This window comes from Takifugu rubripes, chromosome 21, assembly GCF_901000725.2.
Source record: "Takifugu rubripes chromosome 21, fTakRub1.2, whole genome shotgun sequence".
Taxonomy (NCBI): domain Eukaryota; kingdom Metazoa; phylum Chordata; class Actinopteri; order Tetraodontiformes; family Tetraodontidae; genus Takifugu; species Takifugu rubripes.
Genome location: NC_042305.1, coordinates 3,296,184 through 3,313,453, shown reverse-complemented (window position 1 = coordinate 3,313,453; position 17,270 = coordinate 3,296,184). Strand labels below are relative to the sequence as shown.

The 17,270-nt window shown below is 45.2% G+C and overlaps 1 protein-coding gene across 2 annotated transcripts; it reads left to right on the top strand.

Annotated features, from left to right (window-relative positions):
- Positions 1-2,877: 2,877 nt before the first annotated feature.
- On the top strand, positions 2,878-16,706 carry LOC101073030 (synapsin-1). 2 transcript variants are annotated; one of them, XM_003974493.2, is made up of 14 exons: positions 2,878-3,096; positions 3,252-3,686; positions 7,927-7,984; positions 9,643-9,734; positions 10,282-10,438; positions 10,723-10,812; positions 11,765-11,827; positions 11,909-12,051; positions 12,125-12,199; positions 12,282-12,384; positions 12,464-12,613; positions 12,894-12,945; positions 13,028-13,502; positions 14,218-16,706. In XM_003974493.2, exons 2-14 carry the CDS (start codon positions 3,370-3,372, stop codon positions 14,351-14,353), a joined length of 1,911 nt encoding a protein of 636 aa, XP_003974542.1. In that variant the 5' UTR covers positions 2,878-3,096; positions 3,252-3,369; the 3' UTR covers positions 14,354-16,706. The 2 variants fall into 2 exon arrangements, with proteins under 2 accessions (XP_003974542.1, XP_029684892.1); XM_029829032.1 differs by having other exon boundaries at positions 2,879-3,096; positions 14,256-16,706.
- The last annotated feature ends 564 nt before the right edge of the window (positions 16,707-17,270 follow it).

The following is a 17,270-nucleotide window of genomic DNA, read 5'->3' as shown; positions in this document are numbered from 1 at the left end:
CAAAAGTAAGCAGCCATACATTGTCCACTCCTCTGTTGTTGTTTTTAGAGCTTGAGGAGGTGAAGTGCTGCTGGAGACCAGTGGTAGAGAGTACAGACAGGACAGGAACCATGTCCCCTCAGCAGAGCTTGACATGTACCTGCAAAAAGTTTTAGCTTTTTTTTTTTTACATTTAGACCTTCACATGATTTAGACTTGTCAACAAAGTGCTGACGCATCTGCATAGTAAAAAACTGCCAGATTCTCTATTGGTTCCAACAGTGGGAACCGCTAGGGGGCGCAATAGGTGCCCGAGTATTACAGACCTATGCCAAGCAGGTCGTCTGCCCACATTGTATATCCTGTATATAGGCAGTAATGCATGGTTACATCACATAGGAGAAGTGTTACTTCGGTCAGCAAAAATGATGATGAATCGTGATGAAAACGAGACGCAACGTAGATGGTTGTTATGTGAAGATAACTATAATTAAATATACAATGCAATATTGTTGACGAATAAAAAGGAGACTGAATGTGGTTTGCAAAATGCAAACTTTGCTAACGTGTCTAAAGGAAATGAGACGCAAATATGAGACGAGACTTATTTGACTGCTGTTTTTTGTTTAATCAGAATTTCCTCTGAAACTTTTCTTGCACCCAAGACATCCTCATTTCTCATGAAAAAAGACTAAAAACGGCTAAGGAAAAAAAAAACCTGATTGAGGGACATAAAAAGAACATTTACCAGAGAGAAATCCTTGCTCATTCTTTCTTCAAGCAGTGGATGAAATGGAAATTCTGTATATTGTTAAAAAATAATGTGAGAACAAACAGTCCACTGATTGTATCCATGGAAACAAACATCATCTCACAAAACAATTCTCAAACATACTCTTCAACAACAGGTTGGGCAGAAACTCAAGATACTTAGATACAACCTCACTGGCAATAGAAGAAATCCCAAATGTAGATATATAAGCAATATGCTGCTGGGGGAACTTCTTGATTTAAAAAACGGCTTTTGACACAATCATCCATGAAATATTAATCATTAAACTAGAAAGGTGTGGGAGACGGGGAATAGTGCTGGATGGGGGACTAGGTTATTTAAGTGGGACTGTTTCATCGTGCGTTGCGTGTAGTGTCCACTAGGGGTCAGTGTGGAGCGATATTTATATTATTGTTAAAAAGATCTGAGCTGTTGCGTTTTGAATTGTTTGCAGATGACACAAATATTACAGAAAGGCATCACTATAGAAACGAACCAACTAAAATGATGGTTCGACACAAGCAGCTTGTCATTAAATCTGATTATTTGGGAATTGGCCACAAAAACCACAGGTAATAAAAGGAAATAGGCAGTTGAAATAGAAAGAGTTCATGAAATGAAACGTCTGGGGGTAACCACAGATGACAGAATTATATGGAAATCACAAATCAAACATGAAAAAAATGAACGAATAAAAAGATCAAAGAACCTTTTGGATCAGAAATCACCCCTCACTCTCTACTGCTAAGCATCATTCAAAAAACTGCTACTAAACTGCTCAAATAATGCTCAAAGCAAAATATTATCTATTAGCAATAAATATAAAGAAGGTATTTACTGTTCAAGAGAGAAGTTACAATTTATGGGGGAAATGTGACTTTAATATGCAGTTAATTTGTACAAACAGGAAAAGTTTTTGTGCTTCGAGACTAAGGTACAAAGACACAGATGCAGGCCTGGGGGGGGGGGGGGGGGGCTCTTGGGTAGCACTAAGGATTACATTGATGTTGATTCTGCATCTTTTTTATTTATACTGCTTACACGGTTTGGTTGGCAACAATATTTCGTCGTGACGGACAGACAGCTGTCACGTAACCGAGGTAACAACACTGACTCATCTTTCTAAGGAGCTGCCAGTTAAAACATCGCTCTTGACGTCCTAATCTGTGATGACCTACTGGTTTGTAGCTGCTATCAAGCTGCTGTGGTCCTCAAACCAGCATGTCGCTAGATAGTGAAGAAATTAAGCATCACAAAACTCCTTGTGCACTAAAATCTGCATATATTCACCATGGCTTTACAGCTGCACAAATGTTTACCAGTAAACAGTGAATAAAAGAAAGAAACTACACTACTACTACTACTACACTACTACTACTACTACTACTACTACTACTACTACTACTACTACACTACTACTACTACTGCTACTAAGTGGATTTTTTTCACATATTTTGCAGTATTGTTTGTGTGTTCGCAGAGGCTCCCCAGCCAGAACCTAATGCTGTTTGGGTGGTCTTGGCTTGGAAGAGTTTGGAAAACTTGCTGTAGGGTGTTAAAGTAAAAGTCTATTATAGTTATCAGACCCCTTCCGCTACAAATACACACCTACCTTTATCCTCTACATTATTTTTTTACACTATTGTGAGTCCTCATTTTACTATTAACGATTTAACCATTTTATTTATCACTGCCAATATATATATATAAATATATCCCCAATGCAAGCTAACCCCCCGAATTGAACGTTTGTGAACTTCTGCAGGCTGCAGGTTTTTCACCACAAGATGTAACATCATCCCATCATCACGCCACGACAGCCACAGCAGTAGTGATATGTCCACCACATCAGCACCGAACCCAACACAGCCAAAAACACGACACCGCATTCGTCAAGGTAACAATCACATGCTAGAAACCGGAAGTGGTGACATTAAGAGTATATTTTCTCTCTCTCTCTCTCTTTCTATGTCCACAAAGTCTATATTTCTCGACATATAGTATATGTATTCCCTAAAAATGGAAGTATTATAACGACAATGACACCCTAATTACGCAATATTCAGGCAATGAATGTTACGCTTTTATTTTGAAACCCGGACGTGCGTTAACCTACACCGTCGACTTGATTCTGATGGCAGGCTGCCTCTCTTGGATGACTGGGAGTGACGCAGGGCAGGCTGTGTTAACTGGGACTTGACTGGAGGGACGAGGAAAAGGTTTGTGGCTGTGATTTGACAGGTTGGACACCGACGCAGGAAACAGCAGGGGACACTTGTTTGAAGAGGCAAGAATAAAGAGATCATCACCTCGGAGGGGCGGATCTGCGCGTGATACACTCCCAGGTAGGCTCCACTTGCTGATCATCACTAGATGCTTCTATAATCGCATCTACTGGTGCAAATGAGAAACCACATTTGTGCGTTTCCGATGCTGTGTGTCGCTAATTAAGCTGCAGAAAATCGTCCTCCCAGTTGATTCACGGATTGTTTCTCTTCAGGCAACATTGCACATGGAAAAAAGTAGCCTAGTCATTCTATTTTGCTGAACATCGAGCTGTTGAGCCGCATCCACCCGGAGGATATTCGGAGATCCCTTAGTTCTGCCCGGTTTCCATCATGAACTATCTGCGTCGACGCCTCTCCGACAGCAATTTCATCTCGAACCTTCCCAATGGCTACATGACGGATCTCCAACGGCCCGATCCACCGCAGCAAAGCCCCGCAGTGTCGCCGGGGCCCGGGGAGAGGCGCCCGCCGAGCAGCCAGCCGCAGCCTGCTGCAGGTGGAGGCTCCAGCTTCTTCTCCTCCATATCCAATGCTGTGAAACAGACGACGGCTGCGGCTGCGGCCACGCTGTCCGAGGCGGCGGACCGAGCTGGAGGCTCCAGCAACGCCAAGATCCTGCTGGTCATCGATGACCAGCAGACCGACTGGTGAGAGCCGTGCACGGTCTAGACAGAGCCGTGCCAGAGTGTCCTGCAGTGGACTAGTGTCCTGCAGTGGACTAGTGTCCTGCGGTGGACTAGTGTCCTGCAGTAAACTAGTGTCCTGCAGTGGTCCAGTGTCCTGCAGTAAACTAGTGTCCTGCAGTAAACTAGTGTCCTGCAGTGGACTAGTGTCCTGCAGTAAACTAGTGTCCTGCGGTGGACTAGTGTCCTGCAGTAAACTAGTGTCCTGCGGTGGACTAGTGTCCTGCAGTAAACTAGTGTCCTGCAGTAAACTAGTGTCATGCAGTAAACTAGTGTCCTGCGGTGGTCCAGTGTCCTGCAGTAAACTAGTGTCCTGCAGTAAACTAGTGTCCTGCAGTAAACTAGTGTCCTGCAGTGGACTAGTGTCCTGCAGTGGACTAGTGTCCTGCAGTAAACTAGTGTCCTGCAGTAAACTAGTGTCCTGCGGTGGACTAGTGTCCTGCAGTAAACTAGTGTCATGCAGTAAACTAGTGTCCTGCGGTGGTCCAGTGTCCTGCAGTAAACTAGTGTCCTGCAGTAAACTAGTGTCCTGCAGTGGACTAGTGTCCTGCAGTGGACTAGTGTCCTGCAGTAAACTAGTGTCCTGCGGTAAACTAGTGTCCTGCAGTGGACTAGTGTCCTGCAGTGGGCTAGTGTCATGCAGTAAACTAGTGTCCTGCGGTAAACTAGTGTCCTGCAGTGGTCCAGTGTCCTGCAGTAAACTAGTGTCCTGCAGTGGACTAGTGTCCTGCAGTGGACTAGTGTCCTGCAGTAAACTAGTGTCCTGCGGTAAACTAGTGTCCTGCAGTGGACTAGTGTCCTGCAGTGGGCTAGTGTCATGCAGTAAACTAGTGTCCTGCGGTGGACTAGTGTCCTGCAGTAAACTAGTGTCATGCAGTAAACTAGTGTCATGCAGTAAACTAGTGTCCTGCAGTGGACTAGTGTCCTGCAGTAAACTAGTGTCATGCAGTAAACTAGTGTCATGCAGTAAACTAGTGTCATGCAGTAAACTAGTGTCCTGCAGTGGACTAGTGTCCTGCAGTAAACTAGTGTCATGCAGTAAACTAGTGTCATGCAGTAAACTAGTGTCATGCAGTAAACTAGTGTCCTGCGGTGGACTAGTGTCCTGCAGTAAACTAGTGTCATGCAGTAAACTAGTGTCCTGCAGTGGACTAGTGTCCTGCGGTGGACTAGTGTCCTGCAGTAAACTAGTGGCATGCAGTAAACTAGTGTCCTGCGGTGGACTAGTGTCCTGCAGTAAACTAGTGTCATGCAGTAAACTAGTGTCCTGCAGTGGACTAGTGTCCTGCAGTAAACTAGTGTCATGCAGTAAACTAGTGTCATGCAGTGGACTAGTGTCCTGCAGTGGACTAGTGTCCTGCGGTGGACTAGTGTCCTGCAGTAAACTAGTGGCATGCAGTAAACTAGTGTCCTGCGGTGGACTAGTGTCCTGCAGTAAACTAGTGTCATGCAGTAAACTAGTGTCCTGCGGTGGACTAGTGTCATGCAGTAAACTAGTGTCCTGCGGTGGACTAGTGTCCTGCGGTGGACTAGTGTCCTGCAGTAAACTAGTGTCCTGTGGTGGACTAGTGTCATGCAGTAAACTAGTGTCCTGCGGTGGACTAGTGTCCTGCAGTGGACTAGTGTCCTGTAGTAAACTAGTGTCCTGCAGTAAACTAGTGTCATGCAGTAAACTAGTGTCCTGCAGTAAACTAGTGTCCTGCGGTGGACTAGTGTCCTGCAGTAAACTAGTGTCCTGCAGTAAACTAGTGTCATGCAGTAAACTAGTGTCCTGCAGTAAACTAGTGTCCTGCGGTGGACTAGTGTCCTGCAGTAAACTAGTGTCCTGCAGTAAACTAGTGTCCTGCGGTGGACTAGTGTCCTGCAGTAAACTAGTGTCCTGCTGTAAACTAGTGTCCTGCGGTGGACTAGTGTCCTGCAGTAAACTAGTGTCCTGTAGTAAACTAGTGTCCTGCAGTAAACTAGTGTCATGCAGTAAACTAGTGTCCTGTGGTGGACTAGTGTCCTGCAGTAAACTAGTGTCCTGCAGTAAACTAGTGTCCTGCGGTCGACTAGTGTCCTGCAGTGGACTAGTGTCCTGCAGTAAACTAGTGTCCTGCGATGGACTAGTGTCCTGCAGTGGACTAGTGTCCTGCAGTAAACTAGTGTCCTGCAGTAAACTAGTGTCCTGCAGTGGACTAGTGTCCTGCAGTGGACTAGTGTCCTGCAGTAAACTAGTGTCCTGCGGTAAACTAGTGTCCTGCAGTGGACTAGTGTCCTGCAGTGGGCTAGTGTCATGCAGTAAACTAGTGTCCTGCGGTGGACTAGTGTCCTGCAGTAAACTAGTGTCATGCAGTAAACTAGTGTCATGCAGTAAACTAGTGTCCTGCAGTGGACTAGTGTCCTGCAGTAAACTAGTGTCCTGCAGTAAACTAGTGTCATGCAGTAAACTAGTGTCCTGCGGTGGACTAGTGTCCTGCAGTAAACTAGTGTCATGCAGTAAACTAGTGTCCTGCAGTGGACTAGTGTCCTGCGGTGGACTAGTGTCCTGCAGTAAACTAGTGGCATGCAGTAAACTAGTGTCCTGCGGTGGACTAGTGTCCTGCAGTAAACTAGTGTCATGCAGTAAACTAGTGTCCTGCAGTGGACTAGTGTCCTGCAGTAAACTAGTGTCATGCAGTAAACTAGTGTCATGCAGTGGACTAGTGTCCTGCAGTGGACTAGTGTCCTGCGGTGGACTAGTGTCCTGCAGTAAACTAGTGGCATGCAGTAAACTAGTGTCCTGCGGTGGACTAGTGTCCTGCAGTAAACTAGTGTCATGCAGTAAACTAGTGTCCTGCGGTGGACTAGTGTCATGCAGTAAACTAGTGTCCTGCGGTGGACTAGTGTCCTGCGGTGGACTAGTGTCCTGCAGTAAACTAGTGTCCTGTGGTGGACTAGTGTCATGCAGTAAACTAGTGTCCTGCGGTGGACTAGTGTCCTGCAGTGGACTAGTGTCCTGTAGTAAACTAGTGTCCTGCAGTAAACTAGTGTCATGCAGTAAACTAGTGTCCTGCAGTAAACTAGTGTCCTGCGGTGGACTAGTGTCCTGCAGTAAACTAGTGTCCTGCAGTAAACTAGTGTCATGCAGTAAACTAGTGTCCTGCAGTAAACTAGTGTCCTGCGGTGGACTAGTGTCCTGCAGTAAACTAGTGTCCTGCAGTAAACTAGTGTCCTGCGGTGGACTAGTGTCCTGCAGTAAACTAGTGTCCTGCAGTAAACTAGTGTCCTGCGGTGGACTAGTGTCCTGCAGTAAACTAGTGTCCTGTAGTAAACTAGTGTCCTGCAGTAAACTAGTGTCATGCAGTAAACTAGTGTCCTGTGGTGGACTAGTGTCCTGCAGTAAACTAGTGTCCTGCAGTAAACTAGTGTCCTGCGGTCGACTAGTGTCCTGCAGTGGACTAGTGTCCTGCAGTAAACTAGTGTCCTGCAGTAAACTAGTGTCCTGCAGTGGACTAGTGTCCTGCAGTGGACTAGTGTCCTGCAGTAAACTAGTGTCCTGCGGTGGACTAGTGTCCTGCAGTAAACTAGTGTCCTGCAGTAAACTAGTGTCCTGCGGTGGACTAGTGTCCTGCAGTAAACTAGTGTCCTGCGGTGGACCAGTGTCCTGCAGTAAACTAGTGTCCTGCGGTGGACTAGTGTCCTGCAGTAAACTAGTGTCCTGCAGTGGACTAGTGTCCTGCTTATCTATCTATCTATCTATCTATCTATCTATCTATCTATCTATCTATCTATCTATCTATCTATCTATCTATCTATCTATCTATCTATCTATCTATCTATCTATCTATCTATCTATCCATCCATCCATCCATCCATCCATCCATCCATCCATCCATCCATCCATCCATCCATCTATATGTGCTCTGCAGTGCATGTTTGAAATAGTGAAATGATTCCATACAGATCAATAAATTCAGCAGCAACCCTTCAGTTCCGTGGAGCCTCGGTGGGTCACAACAGGCAGGAGATGTTTAGTTCAAGCCCTGGTTTATATCCATAATTCATTTCTAAATGTGCTTTAGGTGGGTGTGAGTTGCTGTACACATTATTTATTTAAATCTTCTCATGTCCTGATCCGCTGCTAATAGTGTTACATCGGGTGTTTTTTAAAGATTTCTTTTTTAAATGTATCTGGGAAATATCCATCTTGATCAAGATTTAAAAATGCCCATTTCCTGTGCAGGCTAAAGGTCTTCAGAGGAAGAAAGGTGCACAGTGAATATGACATCAAGGTGGAACAGGTACGTGACAGAGATCATTTAGAAAGGGTCAAAGGTCCTGACCTGTGAACTCAGATCAACAGTCATAGATGGAGGATGGGAACTATGAAACAATGCATGCAGGGGGGAATTTGGTGTGTGGGGGGGTCTAGTATTGGATGTGGTGTTGGATGAGGAGCCAGTGGGGCCGGTGGGGGAGGTGCAGTTGTTGATCTTGATGATCTCTTCACAGTGAGTAAAATATGGACCCCATGTAAATGTAAATATGGTCCCTAGCTTGTCCTGGGGGATTCAACATCTCCTTAGACAACCCCTGCTCAGCCCACTTCCTGTCCCTGATTAGGTCCTTTAACCTCAAGGACCCCCCCCCCCCTCCTCCCACTCACAAACCTGGCTCTCATTCTTGCTCTACAGACCCCCCATCCAGTTACCCCTCTGAGCTCTGAGACCACTTTTCCATTCAGTTCAGGATGAGGCCGACTGACCTTCCATCGCGACCTCTGCAAACTCTCTCTCTCCCACCGCTCGCCCTGTTCAGCCACCCTTGGCTCCCCCAGAGGGCAGCACGCCTCCATGCCCACTGGACTCCACCTAACCACAGAAAATAGCTCCCTCTATCACCCCGGCAATCACTCTGATGATCCGCTCCTCCCTCTCCACCAGCATCGTTCCGACTGAATTGGGGAACTATCCCATTTCCTGTTCCTGTCCAAGACCATTGAGAGAGCGTATTAAAGCAGATCTCAAACTGTCCCTCATGTCTGCTTGGATGCAAGTTAACCTTGGTAAAATAGAGCTCCTGGTTTTCGGGGCCCTCCATTGGCTACCTGTAGCTCCCTCTTTAAGTTCATGTCGCTCATGCTGGTCTACAGAGTCCCAGCTGGACCTGCTTCCTCTTACACGATTGGATCAAGGTCCAGGCCATGTTGGCCCAGGTCTGCTGCGTTCCACACATCTAGTAAAGCCGTCTGCTCAGGCACAGCATCCAGACTCTGCTCACACCTCGTTCCCCGATGGTGGAGCCACCTCCAGACCTCCATAGGTCTCAATTACATGGTGCTTGATTGCGTCTTTGGACAAAAGAGCCTGCTAAATGACTAAAAGTCACAATATGAACAACCACGATTAAAAGAAGGCAGCTCAGATCTCTCTCCAAGTGGCTGCTTGTTTTAAATGGACAACAGTGTATTTCCCATGTCAACCTGCTCATGACAAGGTCTGTGGATTATTTAGAGTAACTGGGCCATGATTCCTGGAAAGGAAGGCGCTCTGTGCCCTACATTTTTAGATCGTTACCACTAGTTAGTCGTTCTGAGTGACCAACTCAAAGTCTTGCTGGACCACTCAAAAGAGCCCGGACCTCTTTAACCAGCTTATTGGTTCTTTTGCTCTAATTGACCCAAATGATGCAAAGGTGGTAGAAAAGATATAACCAAGCATAAACCAGCCACACACGGGCTCAAACATGGTTGGCTAATGGAAGTTATCGGCACATTTTTAGCATAATCCCTGGGAGACGTGTCTGTGCCCGAGGCTTTTCCCCTCTTCCTATTTTATTTTCTATCCGTTTCCACTGTGGCCCTTCAAACAGAATTAACAGAATTCTGTCAGCTTAATGTCAAACATACTGCGTCTCTGTTTTGTGTTTCACACAATCTTTGGTGACATTTTCCTTTCAGGCCGAGTTCTCTGAAATCAACCTAGTGGCCAATTCACTGGGCGCCTACAGCGTGACCGTGGACGCTTTCAGGAACGGCCATAAAGTTAATAAGTGAGTATGTAGCTTAAACCTAACAGGTGTCGGGTTTATGGGCAGCTGTAATATATTAGTCATTATGTATTTTCTGCAGCTAAAAATGCCAACTGGTAGCCAGTCCTTATCTCATAAGTCACTGCAGGCATCACTTTTTATGGAGCTTTCAGAGGACAAGTCACGTCAATGAGGGGCTCGGGTGGTTAACAGAGATATATTTCATAGATATCTATGTGGTTTTATAACACGTACGGGTGGTGCAGTTGGTCTATAATTTCCTCATTTTATATTCAACAAAAAAAAGAATAAAAGGAAGAATAAAGGGGTAAAGACTGAAAAATAGCAGAAGAATATCATCATATAATGGACAGGCATTTTGCTATTCAGGGGTTTGATTGTTGTCGGCTACAATCAGTGTTGCAGACTTTAATAAACTAGATATAACCTTTAGATAGGTTTTCGTTCTGTTTTCATTCATTCCAGCCGGTGCCAGCAGCTCAACAGTATAAAGCGTGCTCATTTCCATCCCATTCCATCACTTTCTGAATGTGCTCTTGCGTTCCAGGTCCTTCAAGCCAGACTTTGTGTTGATCCGACAGCACGCCTTCAGCATGGACAAGAACGGAGACCATCGCAACATGGTGATCGGGCTGCAGTATGCCGGCCTGCCAACGGTTAACTCGCTGCACTCTGTTTACAACTTCTGTGACAAACCGTGGGTGGTAAGTGTCCTGCAGTTCCAGATAAATGTGCATCTTAGAATTTTTGTGGCCTGAAACTGTCGCCATTTTATTAATGGGGTTTTAAAACATGTCTGTCAGTAAAGGGAAAGTATAACCTTTCATTTACCACTGGTTAAAGGGTTGAGTCGTGCATTTTTACTTGTCATTCTTCACAAGAATCCAGTTTAACAGTGACAGATTTAGATCATTTTGCCAGTATTGATATGTAATATGAGAGATGTCAACAGGAAGCCTGTAATAAAGGGTTGATTCTTTTACTTTAGTTTGCTCAGATGTCCAGACTCTTGAAGCAACTCGGTCCAGAGGAGTTCCCGCTGATCGAACAGGTTTATTATCCCAACCACAAGGAAATGGTGAGATTTTTCCGTCTCCTCTCGGCACAGAGACCCCCCCCCCCCAGCGTCTTTGTTTAGCTTCCTCTCAATAGTTCATAAAACAGCTGAGATCAGCCACATTTTCTAGTGGGGTGATTTTTTTTCCCCCGTCCCAATCTGGCCTTTGGGGAACAACTGTAAGAATATACCATCGACTACGGTACAGGACAAGGTTGAGACACATGTCATTTTTGATTTTGTGTTTCTCCTTCTAATCCGCTGAAATTTGGAAGAATATCGCACCGTTTTCCAGTCTCAGATTATACAGATCAGAGTCGTAACTGCGCTTTTGCAGATGTGCAAATACGCAAAACGGCCTAAATGCTAGAACGCATGCGCAGCGGCGTGGGACTGAAAGTGAGCGTGCTTTCACACATGCCGGTGCTGAGCAGGAGCAAAAAGGAAAATGATGCGCAGAACAAGAACTGGTTCAGCGAGTACAGGCCGTGTTCACACGTGCCTTCACGCCGGTCCACTGGCACGGCATCATGTTTCCATGACGACTGACGGAGGGGAGGGGGGACCCTTTGGTTTTATTTAGCTGAAAATGAATCATTAGGAAGACTTCTATTTGCTTGACTCCAGGGGTTAATAACGGAGGCGTCTATTAATCAACTCGCTTTAATACACATCTTCGAAAATGAATCCCGGCTCCATTTCTGCGCTGAAGACGCCGCGTCACCTGCAAAATTATTAATATGAACTATTCAGATACTATCACTAATGCCGAGAGCCACTTCTGGAACACTGCTATATGAATTAGGATCCAGCGGGACGATCTTAACATCCCTCCAAGCATAAATTAACGTATCAGCTCTATCTAAGCACCCTGCAACATTATATTGTATAATATATTATCATATTGCAGTTTTTATAAGCTGCTGAAGGGTCCATATAGTGAAGCAAGTGTGTGATGGTGCTGCCGTTGCAGATCAGCTCTCCTCGGTTCCCCGTTGTGGTGAAGATGGGCCACGCTCACTCAGGAATGGGAAAGGTGAGGACGTCTCAAGGTTGCACCCGAGCGTCTCCTTGTCAACGCAGCGGCGTGATACGTTTTCTCTCTTTTCTTCTCAAGGTCAAAGTGGACAATCAATATGATTTTCAAGATATTGCTAGCATTGTGGCCCTCACCAAGACCTACGCCACGTCCGAGCCCTTCATCGACGCTAAGTATGACGTGCGCATCCAGAAGATCGGTGACAATTATAAAGCTTACATGTGAGTAAAGAAAAGTGAAACCTACTATATCACATCGTACTATATTACATTCCAAATTCTAATTAATGAATAGGAGAACGTCGATTTCTGGGAACTGGAAAACCAACACCGGATCATCCATGCTTGAGCAGGTGGCCATGTCTGATAAGTAAGACCTCCTAAATGCTGATGAAATTATAACCAGAAAATCCTGAAATGTCCTTCTGGCTATTCATAACTGTTTGCTGTAGGTACAGAATGTGGGTGGATGCGTGCGCTGACATCTTTGGAGGGCTGGATATTTGCGCTGTGGAGGCGCTGCACGGCAAAGACGGCAGGGACTACATCATAGAGGTACTCTCGGGCAGCGTAATCAAATCTGTTTCTGGTCGTGAGAGGAAGACAGAACGTCTCCCGGCTTGTCTATTTTTAGGTTGATGATTGCTCGATGCCGCTGATTGGAGACCAGCAGGATGATGACCGCGTCCAGATAGCGGATCTGGTGATTGCTAAGATGAACCAGACTATTCCACGTATATCCAGCTCTCACACAGTTCGCTCCACGTCAGCACAACCACTGCAGGTACTCAAAACACTGAGCTGGCCAAGACATTGGTCGAAGGAGTCAGACCTCCAGCTGTGGTGTCATTTATAAACAGGAGTGTGGGAGAAAGGGCTGTGACTCTGCTGCATAACGTACGGCAAATGTCACAATGTTTAAAGCCCAACTCGCCACAGAAACCCAGTGATTATCTGTCTGTTGAGCTAATCTCTGTGCCCCGGAAGGGATTTTCTCATTTATTTCTCACTTACTTACTGATAAATATTGTTTTTCTGCCTTTTGCCTCCTCTGTGTCCTGTAGAAGGCAGGGTCCCCTCAGTCTGTCACCCCTCAGCAGCGCCCTTCACCTCAGGGTAACACCCTGTCTCAATGTTTCAAAATGATCTTTGTCTTCTTGGTGAGTCATTGATTGCGACAGCTTCCTTTCTTCTCTAGGTGGTCCTCAGCAAAACCCACCGTCTCAGCAGCGTCCACAGCCTCAGGGCCAACCTCCTGCGCAGGCTCCGCAGTCTCCTGCCAGCTCCGCTGCTAGCGACGGCGGTTCGGCTAAAGCTAGCCAAGGAGCTGCTCAGACGCGGCCGCCAGGTCAGGGAGCTCCTCAAGGCCAGAGACCTTCTTCTGGTCAAGGTTTGCCTCAGAATCAGAGACAACAGTCTGTGTCCCAGCAGCAGCAGAAAGGGCCGAGTCATAAAGCAGCAGGCCAACAGCAGGACAGGCCTGCCCAGCCTAGCAGGCAGCAGTCCCAGAGTGGGTCGCAGCAACAGAGGGCTCGCCCCACCACCCAGCAGCCCCAACCTGCTGCTCAAGGCCAGGGGGGTCCAGGGGGACGACCCCCGTTGCAGCAAAAGCCCAAGCCCCCACAGAAGCCCAGTCAGGACAACCCAGCAGTGGGCAGCACTCCTCAACTAAAGTGAGTAATTAGAGCCAGATGAGACAGTGGTGTAGAGCAGCCCTGAGCAGGAGTTCCCCCGTTACGCTCGCACTGAGATACGCATGTCATGATTAATGCATGACTGAAGCTTTCATTCTCAACCCTTCAGCAGCAGCTTCACAAAACAGCACATTTCAGGTCAACCTGGACGTGGTGATGTTTTGTGCCAAGCGCGTGCGATAGCAGCTTACGACATGATTAGCAGCTTTCCGAAAAGCTTTGTAACCCATGGATTTCACTGATAGTCCCCGGAGCTTCGGAATTAAAGGTCGAATCATCAGTAGACGAGTAATGAAGTGATCGTTTGGTCGAGTTACCGTCACACGGTCAGAGGCAGAAGCACTTCCATGCAAGAGATAATCAGAATTTTACCAGCTGAGAAATGGCTGATTTTTCCTGCGTTCGGTGGGTTTTCGAGGAAAAATGACGCCTGAATTTGGATTCCGTGATTAAGTTTCTCACCATTTCCTTGATTAAACGTGCATCCACTGTGCATCCAAAAAAGGCCATTCAATATTCTTATCATATTAAATGAGAAATGATAAAATAATATTGAATGACTGTCGAAAAGGAACGCTCTCCATCGTTTTTCCCCCCTCTCTGTCCTGTCTCCCAATCTTGTCATTTCATGGGTTTGCTGCATGACTTTAATCGCCTCTTCCTCTCGTCTATTGCCATCTCTCTCTCTTTATAGCAAATCCCAGTCTCTTACCAATACCTTCAACATTCCAGAAACCCCAACGCCGCGAGCCAGCCTTAGCCAGGACGAGGTGAAGGCTGAAACCATCCGTAACCTACGCAAATCTTTCGCCAGTCTCTTCTCAGACTGAAACGTACCCATTCCTCCTCCACTGACAGAGAGACCCACCAGGACCAAGTCTGACTTGTGTGACCATCGACGAACTTTAAACCCACTGCCTAAGTAAGAAAAATAAATCGTAGTAAACGACACCCAGTAAATGTAGGCGCTGTCCTCTCCAGCATTCCTTCCTCCTATTACATGTGACACAGAACAACACCTTACAGAGGTGCATATGCATGTAGTCATACACAGGAAAAAGAAATCCTACTTGTTTGTTGGTGAAACTTTATTGTGTAAAATCATTGTGAGAAGCGTTTAAATGTTCTAAAGAAAAAAACATGACCCTCCGTTGTGCCGGACAAAATAGTTGTTTTTAATTGAACAGGAATGTTCAGACTGGCCCCTAAAAACAGGAAACTCGTGCACAGGCGCCGCGTTTGCATCAGCAATGTTATTACGGGGTTCAGGACATCCACTTCATATGTGTACTATCAAAATAAAAGCATGATTATTACATTCTTTGTACAGGGACTGTACAGCATCGAGGAAACGTATTGCTGGAATCAGACTGTTAAAAAAAAAAGATTCGATTCTGCCACGATTGATTTTTTTGCGTCCTGGGATTTGTAAAATCAATAGTGTGTGTTGTAAACCACGTGATCAGTAATAACACCAGTACCGTTCTAGAAGTTCTGAGTGAAGCAGTTGTTATTATTCCTAAATTAACCCTAAACTTTCCACCTGGAAGGACATTTGGGGACCATGTTTCAATAATATTGCAATAATAATAAAAAACAACAGTGGGAATACCTTCCTAGGTTTCATCACCGTGACCAAGAACGGGTTTATTCAGTCCCGAACTCAGAATGTCCAGCGTGTCGCTGATCTTTTGTCCATTCACACCGATGACCCCCCCCCCCCCTCGTCACAACTTTCCTGCATGTGCACACGAGGCCGTGGTTGCATTTTCAAGCCCCCCGACACTGGTGCGAGTAGCTAAACTAGTGTGTAGAGTGACCTGTTCGGTGTTGTACATGCTACTGCTGCCACTTTCTTTACCGTCTTTTCTTTCTCCACTTAGATTAAAATAAATAAATAAGAAGCAACTTTCAAAGCAAGTCTTACACAGACAAGAATGTCAGATCAAATGGAGCTGTCTCAGGGATTTCCATTTGATTGGGAGGCTTGTATGTGTGTAAGGGTCTTCCATTACACTGTTGTGTGTTTGTACTAGTGACGAGGGTCGAGCATGCACTGTAGTCACATAGAATGTTGATTTTCACAACTGCACTTGTGCACAGAATATATTGCAAAATTATACTTGAATACAGTGGGAAAAGCCTCTTTTCAGGTTGATTTCGTCTGCCTTGGACTCAGGCTGCAAGTCTGTACGTTGTGATTTTTTTTCTTTTGAACTCACGTGAATCGGTTTCAGAACCGTGGCTGAGTTTTTAACAGTTCTAGAACGTGCAAGACGGTTGCAAGACGTGGGACTTGCACGTGCAAGACGTGCAAGCCATATGCTATGGCTGTCGTGCTCCCTCACTCCTTGGCGTTCGGTTTGGCAAATCAGCCACTGAGAGCGGAGTGGAAGTGCCACCGGAATGTCAAGAAAAGGTGGCAGAATCGTTGATTGGAGGGAAACCCAACAGCCTGGAGTCAGACAGAACTCGACTTTCCTACAGTTCCTCTCCGCTGCCTGTGTGTTTCAGTCCGTGCGTGTAGCCACAGTGACCCCTTGTGCTCAATGGTGCATAAACGCGTGAATGTTATGTAAAATACCAAATTAATGTGCTGTGGGTGATGCAGAGTTGTGGCATTTATCTCCTGCTGCTATTTACGCTTGATATTAAATGTGTCTTTTTTTTTTTTAATTCATTCATAAAAGTTTCCAAAAAATATAATCAGGGCGGCGGAACCTTGACTCGGTGTCAGCACTAAGAATGTCATTCGTGACGATGAGCCAATACTGTTCGCAGGGATGGTGGAATTTAAAGGTCACATACATCCATGGCAACTATTGACGGGATGAGCGGTGCAATGCAAAGTTATCGATGCCGACATTGTTTTCTTACGTCATTTGTTGTGATAATCTGTGAATGTACTTTACTTCCTCTGGTAGATCCATCCTTTCTAAATTCAATGTGTATTCGGTGTGACAAAGGTGAAACGTTTGTTGGTTGATGCTTGCCGCGTTTAAAAGTGTACATCATAAATGTAAGTGCAAAAATCAGAGATGAGGTTTTGTTATCTATAAATATATTGTTGCATTAGATGATTCAATTAAATGTAAAGACAAATGTGATGTTATATGCAATGTAGCTATATGATGTGAAAATGTTATAAAAACATGCACATGTTCAGTAAAGTCTACAATCAAATTTGTTTCCTTGTGTGTCATTATTGGCTCAGTAATATAATATGTGCCAAACTTAATTGCCTTTGTTGGAGTATAAATAGTCATTTTAACAAAATGTAATATTTTCCTCACTGCAGAATCACTGCTGAGCCTGTTCTTCAACATTTAAATACTAATTTGATCCCTCTGATCCTGCCTGCTCATCTTCTATACTTTAGACCTGAGGGTTTCGCAGTAAATTTTGCTTATTTTGTGTCATTGTCAGGTTTAAAGAGCACTGATGTTATCAGGCAGGTTTCTCAAACCTGAATATTACAAATATCCTATATATCCTATATTGCAAAACAGACACCTTAAATGTGTTAAACTAACAACAATTCAGAACAACATAATAAAGTCGCTCAATGTCAGATTTTGACTTTTATTGACAGACTTAATTTATGCTTTTGCCTCTTTTTACACTAAGGTGTAATGGGTGACTATTATTATTATTATTATTATTATTGTTGTTGTACGGTGACGATTTTACTTGTGACCACAAGGGGCACCAACCTGTGACGTCAGATAGATAGATAGATAGATAGAT